Source organism: Chrysochloris asiatica, unplaced genomic scaffold (assembly GCF_000296735.1).
Source record: "Chrysochloris asiatica unplaced genomic scaffold, ChrAsi1.0 scaffold00096, whole genome shotgun sequence".
NCBI classification, from domain to species: domain Eukaryota; kingdom Metazoa; phylum Chordata; class Mammalia; order Afrosoricida; family Chrysochloridae; genus Chrysochloris; species Chrysochloris asiatica.
In genome coordinates, this window is record NW_006408614.1 from 5,782,801 (window position 1) to 5,801,914 (window position 19,114).

Genomic DNA, 19,114 nt, shown 5'->3' on the forward strand with positions numbered 1-19,114 from the left:
TGATCATCCAGTCATTGAAGCCAGGTCAAGTGGGTATTATCTGCAAGTGTGGGTGTTCTTGTGCATATGCCCTCTCTTCTTATCAGTTGGACACTTCACTGAGCTTCCTTTACTTTGTCTTTGCAAGGGGTTGGTGGATAACAACATCGATTTTGTAAGTTTGCTGTGAGGGAAAAATAAGAATAAATATGTAAATGCAAGGTAATGTCAATCCACCTGAGTCACACAAAGCCCTTCCACCATGATGTGGGGAGTGTGCCCCCCCACCCCCAGCTGGTGCATAGTTTCAGAGTTATGGAGAAAGAAGACAGAAGAACAATGGGAAAAATATTTACAGGATAATTAAAAGGGGTTTATCAGAGTTGACTCAATTAAAAAATGAAGATGGAAGCCCCCCCCCTTTTTTTTTCACTTCATATCCCCCGTACCTAGCCAGATTCAGATAGGTGAAATGTCAACATTGGAATGCATGAGGGTAAAAGGTAACAACTTGATTATAGACACTCAGGGATGTCTTGCTGTTTGTTGGTGGTTGTCGGTTGCCTGATCACGAGTTGTCTTTATAACCATTGGTGCGTTTGAGTCCATTGTTGTGGCTGTTGTGTCAGCCCATCCCATTGACTCTCTGCTTTACCCAACATGATTCCTTTTTACTGATTGGTCTTTCCTGATGATAGGTCCAGAGTGAGTGAGTTAAGTCTCGCTGTCCTTTCTTCTAAAGAGCACTCTGGTTGACAATGAATATCTTCGTGTTGCTGTTGTGGTGTGCTATTGAGTCGTTTTTGACTCATAGCAACCTTGTATGTATAGGGTTAACAAGGAGTGGATGGTGGGGTTTGAACTGCCGACCTTATGGTTAGCAGTCCAGTGCTTATCTTACAGCACCATACCAGGACTCAGAGCTAGACTGTTGTAATTCCCCTGGCCAAACTAGCTATGGAAGTTGCATTCAACAAAAACCTTATTTTTATTCTGGATGGTCTTTTCTCATTTTCCAATTTGATTGGATTTTAGAGCCATGTTTTCCTGCAGCTGTCCTCTTGTATACAACTACAGCAAAAACGATCTTAGGCGCAATTATAAACCCTCACACTTGGGTTTACAAGGCTGCCTACTTTTTTGTTTTCAGCTCCTTTGAATTCATTGGAATCATTCATAGACAGTGAGAAATCTATTTAATTTTCTGAGGACCTATTTAATATTCAACAAGTATGTGTATATTTGAAGATGTGTATACTTTGCACTTTTCATCCTTAGTGGTCAGATTCAGAAAGCATTTAGGCCCACTATTGTGTAACCAAGGACTAAGTCTTGATTTACATGAACATATGCGCAGTTTTAATAGCAGTGCAAATAATGACTTATGACTTTTTAAATTATTCATTCTCTTAGCAAACAATATCTTGTGCTTGGTCTTCACAGTGTAAAGAAGTGATGTTTTGACAAGGGGAAGTAGATCATCAGTGGTGGTGGCCAATGAGCCAGTTCCAACTTACAACGATCCTGTATAAGGTTTCTGAGGCTGTAAATCTTCATGGGAGCAGAAAGCCTCATCTTTCTTCCTCAAAACAGCTGGTAGTTTTGAACTGCTGATCTTGAGGTTAGCAGCCTGACTTGTAACCCACTGCACCACTGGTGGTGGTCATGGTGGTGATGTGCCATGGAGTCGGTTCCCATTCATAGCGACTCTGCATAGGGTTTCCGAGGCTATAAATCTTTATGAGAGCAGAAAGCCTCATCTTTCTTCCATGAAACAGCTGGTAGTTTAGAACAGCTGACCTTGAGGTTAGCAGCCCGACTTGTAACCACTATGCTACCAGAGCTCCTTAAATTATAAGTTGTTGTTGTTAAGTGCCATTGAGTCGGTTCTGACTCATAGACACCCTGTATAGTATTTCTGAGGAGCTGTTGGTGGGTTTGAACTGTTGACCTTGTGGTTCACTTTCAGTGCTGATCTTATAGTGCCACACCAGGAGTCAAAAAACTTTTATAAAAGTGGCATAGTATAAGCACACTTTATCAACTTGCTTTTTCCCCTTAAAAATGTGTTGTTGTTATTAAGTGCCATTGAGTCTGTTTTGACCCTTAAACATTAGAGTCATGAAATTTAGCAATGCTGTGAAAAAACATTCTTTGAAAATCTAGTGCATGTGAATGAATAGGAACTCCTCTAGGGTGCACACATAGACTTGCTGGGTCATAGGATGTGTACATCTTTACTGAATACTACCAAATTGTCCTCTAGATAGTATGAGTTCCTGATGTTCTGGAGTCTTGTCAACACTTAGTTTTGCCTGACTTTAGGTTTAGCCAGCGTGAACAGGTACTGTACTACTTTTCATAATGACTGGTATGATTGCTATTGTCATTTTCAATGTACCAAATAGGAACCACATTCGAGTACCTCCTGTGTGGTAGATTTGGGAAAAATGGCGGCCCTGGACATTCCCAACCCACTGTCTCCCTCTACTCCCAACACCATCTTGGGCTCTCACTTACTTGTTATGAGTTTTCTACGTGTGGTGAAGGTGTTTACTGCTTTACAGCTGTGTCTACTTGAACTGTGTCCATCTTTAATTCGTCTTTCATTTGTAAGTCTTCTTCAATTTGAAAGTGTGGTCAGTTTAATTCATCTTTCATTTTCAAGTCTTCGTCAATTTGAAAGTGTGGTCAGATTTTACATTTTAGTTTAATCTGAGAAAAATACGCCTTGGTAATGCATATGATGCCAAACTGCATAGAGGAGGCATCTTTCACTTGATTTCTGATACTTGAAGTACAAGAAACATAAAATTGCTGACACTATACTGAATACCCTGTATGCCAAGACATTGTTTTTCACGTTAGATGAGTATGTTCCTGAAAAGGAGGGATTAACACTGATTTCTGCTCACTGCAGATAACCACCTTCACTGAAGTCTTTCATTATGTTTGATGAGCAGAGCAGCTCTAATCAGGAAAGCCAGGAAATTGCAAAAGGAGGAAACATAAATGTCTGCACGTGAAAAGATGTTCAACCTCATTGAGAATCAGGCAAAGGAAAATTAAAACCACAACAGAATACTGTTTCATACTTTTCACATTGGTTAAAACTAAAGCCAGGCAAAACTAAGTGTTGACAAATTACAAGTTGTTGTCGTTAAGTGCCATAGAATTGGTTATGACTCATAGTGACCCTGTGTAGGGTTTCCAAGGAGTGGCTGGTGAGTTTGAACTGCCAACCTTGTGGCTTAAACCGACCTTTTGGTTCTGTGCTTTTCCTGCTGTTGTTTACTTAGCCTTCACATCAGTCTGTTGCAGGGCCCTCTCATTTTGCTGGTCAACCATCCAGGGCTTCATGGGTATCACTTCAGAAAGGGAATGACTGACAAATCTCCAATGGTCTACTCTGTACTTGAATCTTTGAAAAGGCCTTGATTTGTGTTATGGAATCCTCACAGCAACTGTTTCATAGAAGTGCAAACTGAGGCTCAGACACACAATCTTGCTCAAAGTTACACAGCTAGAAAAATGATAGAGCCAAAATTTAAAAACAAAACTGTGTTTAACTGCACAACCTCTCTCTTTCCTGGGTGCCTGTGGCTCTCAAACCATGGCCCCTGGACTGGCACATCTGCATCCCCGGAACCGTGCTGTTATTGTTAATGTTGAGCTGATTCTGACTAATAGTGACCCTATATAATGTTTCTAAGGAGCGGCTGGTGAGTTTGAACTGCTGACCTTGTGGTTCAAACTGACTTTGCAGTTCAGTGCTTTATCCCACAGTTGTTGCTGTTGTTGTTGTTAGGTGCCATCGAATTGGTACCAACGCATAGAACGTACCCCACAGTACCATATGCAAATGATTGGACTCCACCTTAGGGAGCTTCTGATTTTTTAAAATGTTAGAAACTAATCCAGCTGTAAGACATACTATTGAGTGTACCCAGAATAATGAGAGAAATGGTGTGGTCTAGAACTTGTTGTTAGTTGTTAGGTGCCGTCGAGTTGGTTCCAACCCATCGCGACCCTGTATACAACAGAACAAAACACTGCCCGGTCCTGTGCCGTCCTCACAATTGCTACCACGTTTGAACCCATTAGTTTGTGTCTGAAGTAAACATTGACAATTTTTCATCAAATTCTCAATAAACTTCCATAGGGCAAGTACTGTCAGGAGTCTGCAAGGTGGAGATAAAGTTAAATGATAGGCATGTTGAATTGTCATGCATTCCAATGATCTACTGATATGTAAGGGATCCTTGGTGTGGCAGTGTGGGTTAATGCGCCAGAGTGCAAAGTTGTTTGAACTGCAAGGTTGTTGGTTCAAGCTCACCAGCTGCTCCTGGGAAACCCTGTACAGATCGCTATGGGTCAGAACTGACTCGATGGCACTTAACAGCATCAAAGTAATCTCTTGGGCAATGCAAATAGTTAATGGTTTGGTGCTGGAATCCTGAAAGTTAGAAGAAAGATCTGGAGTTTGACTTCTGAAAAGTCATTGAGAACCCCACAGAGCCCATTTCTACTCTGACGCACATTGGAATCGACTTGTTGGCAAATGCTTTGCCTTTTGGATTGTGCATACCAGGTGTTGTTTTGCTGGCATTTGGTTAGTATTTCTTGATGGGGCCCATGTTGCCAACTACATCGAGAACTCAGTTCCCATAGTGGAGGGCACAGGGCACTGGTGAGGGTGGTGTACAGAAAGGTCCAATGGAGCCAAGGGAAGAGACAAGTCTGGTGGTTGGCTCACAATTGGTGTCTACTCAGACATCAGAATAAGGCACAAGTTGTATTGCTGAGCTCCTCACTACTAGAGTACTTCTTTCATGACGGGCACTAGGAAAGCTCTCGACCAACACAATCTCTGTGGCTGTTCGGTTCTGTCTAGTCAGTTCTGCTTCCTAGCAACACTGTGTTCAGTAGAACAAAACAATGCCTGATGCTGTCCCACCTCACCATCATTGCTATGTTTGAAGCCATTGTTGTAACCACTGTGCCAATCCATCTCGTTGGTATTCTTCCTCTTCTCCACTGACCCTCTACTTTACCAAGCATGATGTCCTTCTCCAGGGACTCATCCCACCTGATAATATGTTCAAAGTATTGATAACTCTCACCATCCTCACTTCTAAGGAACATTCTGGCCCCTTAGAAGCATTAGCTCTGTGTGGGTGTAAATATCTCCACTTTATGTTAGAAAGAGGCCAAGCCAATCCAAGTCCACATCTGGTTGAGGTCAAAGATTTCACCATGCCACCATCCCTGGAGTCCTGATGTGGTGCTGTGGGTTAATGCGCTAGACTGCAAAGTCGCTTAGAACTGTAAGGTCAGTGGTTCAAGCTCACCAGCTTCTTCAAGGAACCCTATACAGGATCATTATGGGTCAGAACTGACTCTACGGCACTTAACAACAACAACCTTCCCTGTCTAGAGGTTTGAACTGCACTCCAACGCTATGTTTCATTTGAAAAGGTATACTTGAGTGTCAGTATAGGATTGGAGAGAAGTTAGAGGTGCTATTTCATGCCTTGTGTTTTCTTTATTGGCCTTGGAGTGTGAATACTGTCTCTGTTCTTCCTTCTTAGTCTGCTGACCTTCAAGAAGTCATGTTTATGGCTCTCATAAAGGACAGACCCAAGTTTGTCCGCCTTTTCCTGGAGAATGGTTTGAACCTGAGGAAGTTTCTCACCAATGATGTCCTCACAGAGCTCTTCTCCAACCACTTCAGCACTCTCGTGTATCGGAACCTGCAGATCGCAAAGAATTCTTATAACGATGCTCTCCTCACGTTCATTTGGAAGTTGGTCGCAAATTTCCGAAGAGGCTTCCGGAAGGAAGACAGAAACAGCAGAGATGAGGTGGACATAGAACTCCACGTATGTATTGGAAGAGTTGCCTACTTGAATGCTTTGATCTTTTGAATCTTCCTTCAGAATACGTCCCTGACTTCATCTTTCCCTGCCTCATTGCCACATATTAACGAACATGATGGCATGGTTTTTTTTTTTTTTTTCCTTTCTGCTGCCTTTATGAGGGGGCTTCAAAAGTTTGTGGAAAGTTCTATTGTCTTTGATTTCCATCTATTATTTAAGGTAATAATGATTCTTGCTGGTGAGTTTCCTGATGTCTTGCTTTATACCCAACACTTTAAACTTGTAGTTACCATCTTTATGAATGGCAAAGCTTGATGTGCCATATGGGAAGGCGAATAATATCCAAAACAAAATCAAAGTCCTCCTGGTCAAGACTTAGCTTTCTGAACATGAATGATCTCCTAAAAAGTAACCTCTGGTTACCCAAGTTTTCTTTAGGTTGTAAAAGGGACCAGTGAACATTTCCAAAATGATAATCTAGGTTTCCGTTTCAGATAATATGGTGGAGAATAGGTAAATATAGACACCAAAGTTCGTTAGTAATCACTAGGGGCAGCAGGGCTGGGGGAATGGGAGGGAAAACTGATCTCATGGAAGTGCAACCTTTGTTCGCTCTGGTTCTGTCTATGCTAAGTATGGGGAGAGTCCAGCTGCCAGCTCTGTATCTCTTTGCTGAGAATTTGCTTTGGCCAGAACCCAATGACTGCCAGGATTTGATATATAAATACCCCAGCTCCCTTCCTGCTTGTAGGAGATAATTCTGAAACACATGCTCCATACTGGTTCTGAGAGTTTCCTAGTGGGAAACTCTGCTTGAGTAATAAACCTTTTAGTTTATTTTTTGATCTAATTGCTTCATGTCCCTGTTTCCTGGGGCCACCTTTCAGATAAAGTGCCTGCTTCAAATCCCTGTCTCAGGATTGCTTCTGAGGAAACCCAAACTAGGTCATCATCTCTTCTAATTGTGGAGTTTTCAGTGTGAGTCTGTATGCTGCAAAAATCAAAACCAGCTTGGTGCTTGCAAGAATTGGCAGTGTTCAGAAAGCTCATGCTTGACACTGCCTATGTTAAAATTCTATGTAATAATACATACGTAACCCTACTTTATGCATTTATGAAATTTTTAGGGAAGCCGGTACGTTTAAAACAAATATCTCCCATTAAAGTTTTCTATCTGAAAAATTTCTATTGGAAACTATGGGGTGCTGACTAGGACCTAGAAAACGAATTGATGTATTAGGGATCAAATCTTTGCATAATACCCCAAAGAAATAAGCATAGCTTTACATTGTGATCATGGAACATAAACAATAGGAACAAAAATAATAGGAAAACTGGATTTTTCCCTAGACAAGAAACTGAGCTTTGTATGATGAGGAAGAATTGCTTTCTCTTCTGTTTATCAGAAATTATCCAGTTTTTAAATTTCTCTCTGTGTGGTTTTCTACCCTTTGTTGGTTACGAAACGGACTGCGAACCTTAAGGTCAGCGGTTCGAAACTATCAGCCGCTCGGCGGGAGAAAGATGAGGCTTTCTACTCCCGTAAAGATTTATACCCTCGGAAACCCTGTACAGGGTCGCTATGGGTCGGAACCGACTCGACGGCACTTAACAACAACAACAACAGTCTTCTATGAGAGGTAGAAGGTTGTGTGAAAAATTGCACCAACTATTAAGTCACAGAGATGAACATTACTTTGTCATGCTGTTCTGGTGTGGCGTCATAGGATAAGCACTTGACCTTAAGGTCAGTTTGAACTGCAATGTCAGCAGTTCAAACTCACCAGCAGCTCTTTGAAACCCTATACAGGATTACTTTGAGTCGGAACTGACTCAATGGCACGTAACAACAACAATACAGAGTTACAGAGACCTTAAAACATGGGATCCTCTCTGCACATCTTGACTCCAATTTCTCCTTCTTATGATATGGCACATGAGTGCTGACTACTTGTTCTAACCCCTCCCAGGACGTGTCTCCTATTACCCGGCATCCCCTGCAAGCGCTCTTCATCTGGGCCATTCTTCAGAACAAGAAGGAGCTGTCCCAGGTCATTTGGGAACAGGTAAGTGTCCAAGCTCCATAGCAATGTGTGCTCTGACCTTCATGAAACCCACCTACCTGATCTGAGCCATCACTGTTAAGAAATGGAATGTCTGGTGCTGGGAGAATCTGATTGTGCCTTGACTTATCAACCACAGTGATGAAGATGAAGGTGTGTTTGGGAGGTGCAGTTCTCAGGAGACTGGTGGACTTACGGAGTAGTCCAGTAGACTCCTTACCCTCTTTCAGGTGTGTGTGCATGTGATTGTTTGCAAGTGGATGAAGTTTTGGAATTTAATGATGACATTCCTTTCTAGTTTTGATTACATTGTAGATGGGTACGGTACAAGTTGTTCTTTGGGAAATGGATTGAGATTTTTCTTTGTGCTTTTAGTGCATGATTTTTGTAAGTGATTTATGGACACTTGGCAAGACGCTACATTCATCGTTTCTAGAGCATGGAATATTGGATATTCACACACGTGTGTGCACACACACACACTTCAGTATTATCGATCGCATTGTTCAGGTGCTCTATGCCCTCACTCATGCCTCACCACTTCTTTTTGAGCTATTCCTGTCCAATAATGGTAACTTTAGGACTCCCACGATCATAGTCTTACTCTGAGGTTCTCACGGCATTGATATTGATCTTTTCTTTACTATGTTAATTTCATGTCCAAGGCTGTGATGCTATTCTGGTTCCAGACATTTTGTTCTTACTTGGAATCATTATGGGTAGCTGAGATTTGACCATTTCCTGCTTCTGCTATGAATTCCACTTGTCTGACGTTAATGTTGGTGCGGTCACGTCAAGGGATCATAAACTAATCTTAAATGTCTCTGCCCCTCTGACCAGACCAGAGGCTGCACCCTGGCTGCTCTGGGAGCCAGCAAGATCCTGAAGACTCTGGCCAAGGTGAAGAATGACATCAACGCTGCTGGGGAGTCGGAGGAGCTGGCCAATGAGTATGAGACACGGGCGGTCGGTGAGTCTGCAGAGATGGGGCGCATGGTGGACAGACCACCTCCTGGCTGGGCTGATGGGCTCCGTGACATGCATGTAGTGATGGTACACGCATGCTGGTGGCACTCATGGGCCTGGTGGCTGAGGTCAATGGCCTGATGCAAGAGCTGCAACCCTACCTCATCGAGGGGGAACACCCATGGTCTCCTTGGACGTGCCACTTCCTGACTTCTCCAGGAATGGAACTGAGGAATCTCAGGCTTTGGATCCCAAACACCACCCATTGTAGGCCTCCCCCCCAACAAGGTCCAGGTCTAACACAACCAGGAGCTGAGGCTCTGCTCCTTGGTTTTGATTTGGGAGTTTTGTCTCATTGATTTGTGTCTGGTTTTGATTTGGGAGTTTTGAGTGTATGGAGTCATAAGTCTGAGAGCTTACCTGTTGTACAAGCTAACAGGTGAGACTGCACAGTATCATAGGTGTATATTGACAGACATCCTGAGCCCCAGGCCGCATTTCATGTTGGTGCCATGCCTCGATTTCCCCCCGGGGATCAGATGACCTGCTGTCCTCCATCCCTCCACACAGTCTGTCATGGCCAACGGATGAGGAATTACTCAGCTCTGGTAGGATAATGGTTATGAATCAGGTTGCAAACCACAAGGTCAGCAGTTCGAAACTACCAGCCGCTCCACGGGAGAAAGATGAGGCTTTCTGCTCCCGTAAAGATTTACAGCCTTGGAAACCCTCTACAAGGTCGCTATGGGTCGGAACCGACTCAACAGCACTTAACAACAACAACAACCTGTCCTGGTACACCCTGCACAAAGCACGGGTGTGCCATGTGAACCTGTGCAGGGACAGGGTGGGAGAGACCCAGGACCCGTCCCTCTGATAGCAGGGAACTCTAAGTCTGACTCAGGTTTCTCCTCTTTTCTTCAGGAGTTGTGCATTTGTAATGTGTGTTTGGTGTGGCACTGTGGGTTTATGCATTGGACGGCAAAGTCGGTTTGAACTGCAAGGTCAGCGGTTCAGGCTCATCAGCTGCTCCTTGGAAACTCTATGAGTCATAATTGACTCAATGGCACTTAAGAGCAACAACAATGTGTGTTTGCATATGTGACCTTCTCTAATGTAAAATGAGCTTAGCTTATCTGTGTTGGGAAAAGGAGCCCTGGTGTCACAGTGGTTAAGCATTGGGCTGCTAACCACAAGACTGGTGGTTCAAACTTACCAACTGGTCTTTGGGAGAATGAGGAGGCTGTCTGTTCCTATAAAGATAAACAAGGACATCCTGAGGAACAGAGAGGCAGTGTTCGATTAAGGTGCCTGCTTTACTTTCCTTGTAATTTTGCTGTTGTAAAGGAGCTCTGGTAGCGCAGTGGTTACGAACTGGGCTGTGAACCTTAAGGTCAGCAGTTCAAAACTACCAGCTGTTCCATGGGAGAAAGATGAGGCTTTCTGCTCCTGTAAAAGATTTACAGCCTTGGAAACCCTGTACAGGGTCACTATGGGTCAGAACTGACTCCACGGCACATAACAACAACAGAGCAAAAACAGTGGGAAGCCAGGCCTAACTTCCTCTGATCTTACAAGGGGAAGGAGAATCAAACTGAAAGTCAGCCTAAGGCCGAGTTCTATGAAGCAGAGGTCAGCTATGCCTCCGTCTGCAACCTTTTGTGCCCACTTCTGACCCACATGTCCCTCTCATAGCATCTTGACTTCTCTGTTGGGTTCAGTAATCCATTGCAATGGCCACACAGAACTCAGAGACAATACTCACAATGATGGGGTTTATCAGCGAAGTGAATCAGGTACAATTCAGGATCAGAAAGAATTCAGGATGCGGCCGCTCTCCTGTCAGGAACACCTCTTCTCTGCTGGACTGCAGGCACACCTTGCTCTTTGTCTTTGGCCTCTCACCCATGTGACCCCTTGGCCTCTGTCCTGCTTGGACAAGTGTTACAAAGCTCCTTTACTCAGTCTATGAATGCCCAAAGGGCACATTCTGCAAGCCAGCCTCCTGCCTGGAGGCCCTCAGCTTTCCTCAGTCCATGGGCCAGGAAGCCTGCAACTGCTCAGTGTCTCCAGTCTGACACCTCTGCCACACCTTTCCAGCTAGCGATCTCACACTTGGCTCATGACTCTTGATGGTGCTGGAATCTTCTGTTTCTGCTTCTGATACGGCTCCTTTTAAACCCAGCAGGATGGCAAAACTAACAAATTCTGGTGGTAGAGTCCTGTATGCCTTATTTGCATGTAGTTGTTATTGTTATGTGCTGTGGAGTCGGTTCCAACTCATAGCAACCCTTACAGGGTTTCTGAGGCTGTAAATCTTTATGGGAGCAGAAAGCCTCATCTTCCTTCTGTGGAACAGCTGGTAGTTTCAAACTGCTGACCTACATTACCAGAGTTCCTTATTTGCCTTGTTCCACCCAATTATTTAGTAGGAATTAAGAAAATGTTGGGTAGGAAAGTTACATCAAGTAAATTCACAGAATCACAAATGGATGGATTTGTTGTTGTTAAGTGCATTGAGTCAGTACTGAAATAACAACCCTATGCATAACAGAACGAAACCCTGCCCAGTCCTGGGCCACCTCACAACTGTTGCTGCGCTTGAGCACACTGCTGCTGCCACCGTGTCAGTTCATTTCATTGGGGGGTCTTCCTCTTTTCCCCTGACCCTTCACTTCACCTAGGATGATGTCCTTCTTCAGGGACTGGTCTCTCCTGATAATATGTCTGAAGATAATATGAAAGATGAAGTCTGGCCATCCTGGCTTCTAAGAAGCACTCTGGCTGCACTTCTTCCAACACAGATTTGTTAGTTCTTCTGGCAATCCATGGTACTTTCAATATTCTTCTCCAACACCATAACTCAAATGCATCAATTCTCTTTATTTTTTTTTGCCTAACATACATATGAAACTATTGAAAATACCATCATTTGGGGCAGGCCTTAGTCCTCAGATTGGCATCTTTGCTCTTGAACACTTTAAAGAGGTCATTTACAACAGATTTGCCTAATGCAGTACATCGTTTGGTTTCTTGACTACTGCTTCCATGAGTGTTGATGGTTGATCAGAGCAAAATGAAGTCTTTGACAACTTCAGTCTTTTCTCCATTTATAGGGATGTTGTTTATTGGTTCAGTGGTGAGCATTTTTGTTTTCTTTACATTGAAATACAATCCATAGTGAAGGCTGCAATTTTTGATCTTTATCAATAAGTATTTTAAGTTCTTTTTGCTGTTAGCAAGTAATATTGTATCATCTGCATATCATAGGTTGTTAGTGAATCTTTCTTCAATCCTGATACCAGATTGTTCATATAATTCACCTTCTGAGATTATTTGCTCAGATGGCTTTAACCAACAGAAATTTATTCTCTCACCGTTTAGGAGGCAACAAGTCTGAGTTTGGGGTGTTGGCTCAAGGGGAAGACTTTCTCCCTATGTTGACTCTGGAGAAAGGTCCTTCCTTGCCCCTTGGCCCCCTGGTGAATTTCCTGGAGCATGACTTCTGTAGCCCACCCCACCCCCCATCTCTGTTGGCTTTTTTGGTTAATCTCCTCTTTTATGTCTTAAAAGAGAATGTCACAGATGGTTCTGTAGGATAAGCAATGGACTATGAACCTCAAGGTCAGTGGTTCAAACCCTCCAGCCATTCCACTGGAGAAAGATGAGGCTGTCTGCTCCTACAAAGATTTACAGTTTCAGAAACTCAATACAGGGTTGCTATGAATCAGAACTGATTCAACAGCACTTAACAACAGCAACAACAACACTCAGGAGCTCTGGTAGCATAGTGGGATATGAGTTGGACTGCTAATCACAAAGTCAGAGGTTCAAATCTGCCAGTCACTCCATGAGAGGAAGAAGAGGTTTTCTGTCCCTGTAAAGATTTAAAGCCTTGAAAATCCTATACAGAGTTGCTTTACATAGGAACCCACTCCACCACCACACAACCACAGCAATACTGCCCTGTTAACGCAACAAAGCAAACCCATTCCTGAATGGGATGATAACCATGGGTATGAAATACTCCCTGTCCTCAAGTTGAATTAGGACTCACAGGCACATGGACCCTTCTAGATGGAGTAGAATTGCCTCAAGGGGTTTCCAAGGCTATACATGTTTTTGGAAGCAGACTGCCCCATCTTTCTCTTATGGGACAGCTGGTGGGTTTGAAACTCTGGCCTTTTGGTTGGCAGCTGAGTGCGTAACCATGGCAGCATTACATGTGGGTGCAGGACTGGCCAGTGATTCACCCTGTTGTGCATCAGTCACCGTGAGTGGGGGCCTGACTTGATGGCATCTAATAACAGTAACAATAAAACAAGAAGGATGATGGCGTTACAGCCAGGTGTTCTGCTGGCTACCGTGTGTCTAAAGAGGATCCACTTTTCATTGAAGGGACATAGAATGACATCAGGGGTTGTCAGGCTGGAAGGGGCAGGGAAGGGTGGGATGGTGTGGTCATTTCTGGCCCTGATTCCTTTGTCCCCCTCTAGAGCTCTTCACAGAGTGCTATAGCAGTGATGAGGAGCTGGCTGAACAACTGCTGGTCTATTCCTGTGAAGCTTGGGGTGGGAGCAACTGCCTGGAGCTGGCGGTGGAGGCAACAGACCAGCATTTCATTGCCCAGCCTGGGGTGCAGGTAAACAGCCGCCAACAGTGAACCTCACTCACGTGCCCGCAGCAGTAAAAGCAACTGTCCACCTCCAGCATCAAAGCCAGAGCAGGGGACGGTGTGCGATGTTATGGGAGGGGCAGCCTGGAGGCATCACTAACTACATACTTCAAGAGACCATGTAGGAAAAGGAATGGCCTTTGAGTTTCCACAAAGCAAACAGCACAGCAGTGAAATTATGGGCTGGGTCTCTGGATCCCACTCCTAACTGAGTCTTGGAGGCTCAGTGGGTTAAGCATTAGGCTTCTAACCACACGGTCAGTGGTTCAAACCCACCAGCCATTCCTTGGGAAAAAGATAATTCTCTACTCCAGTAAAGAATTGCAGTTCTACTGTGTCCATAGGGTAGATGTGAGTCAGAACCAACTTGACAGCACTTAACAACAACTAGATGTGTGATTCTGGGCAAGTTATAAGCCCCTTGAGCCTTAGTTTTCTCATCTGTATAACGGGAATAATGGTGGTTATAGGGAAGGGTGTCATGAGGTAATTCAGTGAGATAATACATGAAAGGAGACCATTATTTTATGCTAATCATTTCTCTTACAGCTGTTATTGTTACGTGCTGTTGAGTTGGTTCCAACCCATAGTGACCCTACACAGGGTTTCCAAGGCTGTAAATCTTTACGGGAACAGAAAGCCTCATCTTTCTCCCCTGGAACCATTGGTAGTTTCAAGCTGCTGACCTTGAGGTTAGCGACCCAACGTGGAACCACTATGTTACCAGATTAGCATTGCTGTTTTTTTTACCGTATATGAATTTTACAAACCATGCCATCCCCACACCTGTTAGTTTCCTGAGTGCTGTGCATGTTACATGCAAAAATACAGTACTCACAATAGCAGTAGAGAAAAAGCTATGAAACGGTGTCCGTGGATGGTTTATGCTTGGCTGGGAACCAAAAGGTTGGCATTATGAAACCACCCAGTGGCATCTGGGAAGAAAAGACTTGGAACCACTTACTTCTGTAAAGACCACAGTCATGAAAACCCCATGGTGTAGTTCTACTCAGAGCCATGCAGGGCCATAATGAGTCGGAATCGACTTGATGGCACACGACAACGAAACCCGTTTAGAGGTTTTGAGAGACTGAACGGAAGTGTCTCAGACTGCACACTGATAATCCCAGTCAGGAGGGTTTGTGGGATAGGGACGAGATGGAAGGACAAACACCTGCTCTCCACACTGTCATACCAAGACCAGATTTCATCTTCACAGCCAATGGTGGAGATGGGTGTTATCCCCATTTTACCAATAAACATGTAGGTGCTCAGAGAGTTCTGGAATGTTCCAAAACTTGCACTGCTATGAATGAGAGGCGATGGGATTTGATCCCATGCTGGTTGTCTTCCTCATGGACTTTCTATTATACTGTGCAGCCATTAGATAATGAAGTGTGTATGAAAAAGACCCACTTGCTACTACAACCAAGCTAGACTAAGTGAGAAAGCTGAGCTAAGACAAGGGGTGTTCAGAGTAGGGGTCTTCTGTTGGCCCTGCTTAGCCTCCATCATAGTGGGTTGAAGTGAAACTGGCACTGGGGTTAGTCTGTGCCCTTAGAGATGGGTTGGCTGTCCATGCTGCCATTTGGGGATGGCCCATGTGGATTGTATGCCACTCACAACCTCTTAGGACCCAAACCCCATTTCACTAATGACTCAGACTTCAGCCCAAGTCTATGATCCCCAAGAGTCTCAACCAGATGCCAGTTCATTAGTTAGAAATCCCACTGGCCCAACATTTGCTCCTTGTCTCAGGCTTCTAAGTAGAGCCAGTTTGGTAAGCAGAAAACTTGAGCCAGGGGGAGCGTTCTGTGGTTGGGGATCTAACGAGTGGAGGCCTAACAGGGGTCTTGGCAATAGTTTGGCATGCTCACCACCCCAGGGGTAGGAGAATGAGGAAGACTGGATGCTACCTGTTGTTGGGTCCCAGAAACACATCCCATATCAAGGGCTTGAATGCAAGTAGTTGATTCTGGAGGTGATCCAGGAGGATCAATAAGGGAGAGGGCTAGCAAGGTGGCAACACACAGATATGCCAATATAGAGGATACTCCTGCAGTGGACAACCAGGCTTCAACCCCGCTGGGGGTCTCTTAGGACTTGGGGTTTCAACCTGCTGGCTCAAGCTTATCCTATGTGATCCATAGACTTTTCACTGGCAAATTTCTGGAAGTAAATCACCAAGTCTCTCTTCTATAGTCTCTTTGGAAGCCTGTTCATCCACCATTTTTTTTTTAATATACCGGTGGCATCGAAACAGCACGTAAGCTACCACAGTACGATAGATACACTAACAGACAGGGGTGGGAGGCGGAAACATGAATTAGCGTTGATTGAAAATTCATTTCTGGACTCACACAATGTCTAGTGAACCCTCTATTTAAAAGTTCATAGACTCTCACTCAGAAGAATTGGAAACCAGACAGAATTTCACTTTTCATCATAGTCCTTAGAATTCAGGTAACTAATATCGAAGAGTAAGGACATTCATTCTGAGATTTGTTTTTAAGGGTCGTGGGACTGGGAAGAAAGACTACATATTACCCTTCATTTAACAGCATCCGTAGAGATATGTGTTGTGGGTCTCTGTTTCCCTGTAGAATTTCCTTTCCAAGCAATGGTATGGAGAGATCTCGCGAGACACCAAGAACTGGAAGATTATCCTGTGTCTATTCATTATACCTCTGGTCGGCTGTGGCTTTGTTTCATTTAGGTATGAACCAGAGCATGTGAATGCATGTGCCAGTGCATACGTGTATGGATGTGCACCCATGTGTGCTTTTGTGTAAGTGATCATAAAGGCCTGAAATTTACATTGCTTAAATCATTCACACAAGTGCCTACCCATTGAATCTTGTGTCTCCTCCAAATTTCCCTGGGCTTGATTTCAGAAGGGTAGGTATGGGGTCATGTCCTCCATATTCCAAGCAAAGTTTGGATTTGTTCATGCCAAGGGCTGACTTTTGGCTGGTCAACCTTAGGGTGCCATTTTGACCTGCTCCCCGACCTGTGGGTCTATATCTACCTTTGTTTGGGAGGGAGATGGGGTCACCCTGGACTGCAACCCATGTAGCAACATGCGCTCCTGAGGGGGGTTTGGGCAGACTGTGATGGTGCTATTGCCTTTTGGTCCAGGAAGAAACCCATGGATAAGCACAAGAAGCTCCTTTGGTACTATGTGGCGTTCTTCACCTCGCCGTTTGTGGTCTTCTCCTGGAATGTGGTCTTCTACATCGCCTTTCTTCTGCTGTTTGCCTACGTGCTGCTCATGGATTTCCATTCAGTGCCACATCCCCCAGAGCTGGTCCTCTATGCGCTGGTCTTTGTCCTGTTCTGTGATGAAGTCAGGCAGGTAAGATCTCGGCAAAGCCAGGCGCTTCCTCATTTCTTCAGTGGGTCTTCATGGATCCAAGGAAGACTGGAAGTTACTTCTAAAATCTATAGATAATTATTTTCCCCAAATAAATGTCCTCACAAGGAGCGAGTTGATGGCCATTTTGGTCCAAGGTGTAGTTGAGAACTCTTAGCAATCCGATGGAATGTCTTACAAGTTTACTGTTTGCTTTTTAATCACAGGGACACTTCATGTCATTGTGCTTTGTTTTGTGGAACTCTGCAGATATGGTGTCTTTCATGAATTGAAGATTTGTGGCAACTCTGCATCAAACAAGTCTACAATTGCCTTTTGCTCACAGCACGTGCTCACCTTGTGTCACATTTTGGTCATTCTCAAAGTAGTTCAGTTACTTTCACAAACAGAAAGGTCCTTGTCTCCTTTAAGTATCTGTAGGCCTAGTATTCCTTGGAGATCCCGTGTATCTTGGTTTCCATCTTCTTATGGATGTAGGAGCGTCACAGAGAGGGAGCACCGGTACCAAAGGATGCACCCCAGTCCTGGATCTTCTTTCTTGGTGGTGTGATGGTTCCTCTGTGTTTCAAACTGTTTCATAATGCTACTGCACACTTCGTAGACTATACTCTGCTGTTGTTAGATTCTTAGATGTGTGTCTCGCTTTATTCCAGGGTCTGGAATAGAACCCACCATATTCCATAGGTCTGCCTGTGAGGTTAACTAGTGGAAATGCAACGCTCAGAGGTGAGGACAGGTTCAAAGAGAGACCTTGGGCTGTGCATCAGAAGTGGTTTGCGATCCCGCCATTACTGTTGCTTGGGGAGGTAGCCTAAGCAGAAGTGGTTTGCGATCCCGCCATTACTGTTGCTTGGGGAGGTAGCCTAAGCAGAAGTGGTTTGCGATCCCGCCATTACTGTTGCTTGGGGAGGTAGCCTAGTGTGGGCAGGAAAGTTGGAGGGACTTTTAGAAACAGGAGCACCTTCATGGCAGCATGTTAGAGTGATCTGGCATGTCACAATGACCTGGTGTGTCAGAGTGACCTGATGTGGCAAAGTGACCTGTCATGTCAGAGTGACCCAGTGTGTCAGAGTGACAGGTGCATTAGAGTGACAGGTGTGTTAGAGTGACCCAGCGTTTCCAGAGTCACCTAGTGTGACAGAGTGACAGGCGTGTCAGAGTGACAGGCATGTCAGAGTGACCCAGTGTGTCCAGAGTGACAGGTGTGTCCAGAGTGACAGGTGTGTCAGAGTGACCCAGTGTGTCCAGAGTGACAGGCATGTCAGAGTCGCAGTTTGTAAAGTCATGCAGATCCCTGCGTGGTCCTGTGAGTTCACGTGAATAATTCATTGTGATTATTTGAGGTTTCATGGGACCTCTATGTTTCAGCATTCGCTGTCTGCCAGTGAATCCCAGCATCAGTCCAGGCTTGGCTAGTACACAATTAGTCACTGTTGAAGAGGAAGCTATTGACCATAAGCCACTAAGAAAAGGTTCTTCCAGAAAATCTCTCCAGACTTAGTATTTGCAAATTGTTTGAGAACTGATCTTTTTGTCATTTCTGCTGTCTCTTCTGAACTTAAACTTAACCACATGTCCACTTAACAAGTACATCCTAGGTACTTACAGTGTACGAGGTGCCATGCCAAGTGCCCGACCACCTGTTTGTCAGTGTGTGTACTGTGGCGGCTTGTATGATGCTGTGATGCTGGAAGCAGACCACCAGTATTTCAAACTACCCCAGGGTCATTCACGATGGGCAGGTTTCAGCACGTCCTCCACACCAGGAGAGAATAAGAGGGACATCACAATCCACTTCCAGAAAAGCTGACCCGTGAAAACCTTATAGAAAAATCTATCTTGAAAGAAGGCTAGCCAGAGTGCTCCTCAGAGGTGAGGATGGCGAGGCTTTGTCTCGTCGACTTTGGGCATGGCATCAAGGAGAGATTAGTCCCTGGAGAAGGACGTCATGCTTGGCAAAGTGGAGGGTCAGGCAAAAAGAGGAAGACCCTCAATGAGATGGATTGGCACAGAGGCGACAACATTGGGCTCAAACATCAACGAGTGTGAGGATGGTTGTTGCTGATCTCAATGTCTAGTATCTTGTTAGTTACCTTCAAGTCACCTCTGACTCATGGAGACCCCAAGTACAACAGAGTGAAAGATTACCTGGTCCTGTACCATCCACATTGTTGGTGAC

At 44.6% G+C, this 19,114-nt stretch overlaps 1 protein-coding gene across 1 annotated transcript in view; it reads left to right on the forward strand.

Moving 5' to 3' along the window:
* Positions 1 to 19,114, forward strand: part of TRPM8 (transient receptor potential cation channel, subfamily M, member 8) — a 107,565-nt gene that overhangs the window by 41,740 nt on the left and 46,711 nt on the right. Inside the window, exons 11-16 of the mRNA XM_006866768.1 lie at positions 5,571 to 5,861; positions 7,829 to 7,924; positions 8,762 to 8,891; positions 13,384 to 13,529; positions 16,166 to 16,278; positions 16,701 to 16,917. Coding sequence (XP_006866830.1) covers positions 5,571 to 5,861; positions 7,829 to 7,924; positions 8,762 to 8,891; positions 13,384 to 13,529; positions 16,166 to 16,278; positions 16,701 to 16,917 — 993 coding nt within the window. The remainder of the gene's footprint in view (positions 1 to 5,570; positions 5,862 to 7,828; positions 7,925 to 8,761; positions 8,892 to 13,383; positions 13,530 to 16,165; positions 16,279 to 16,700; positions 16,918 to 19,114) is intronic.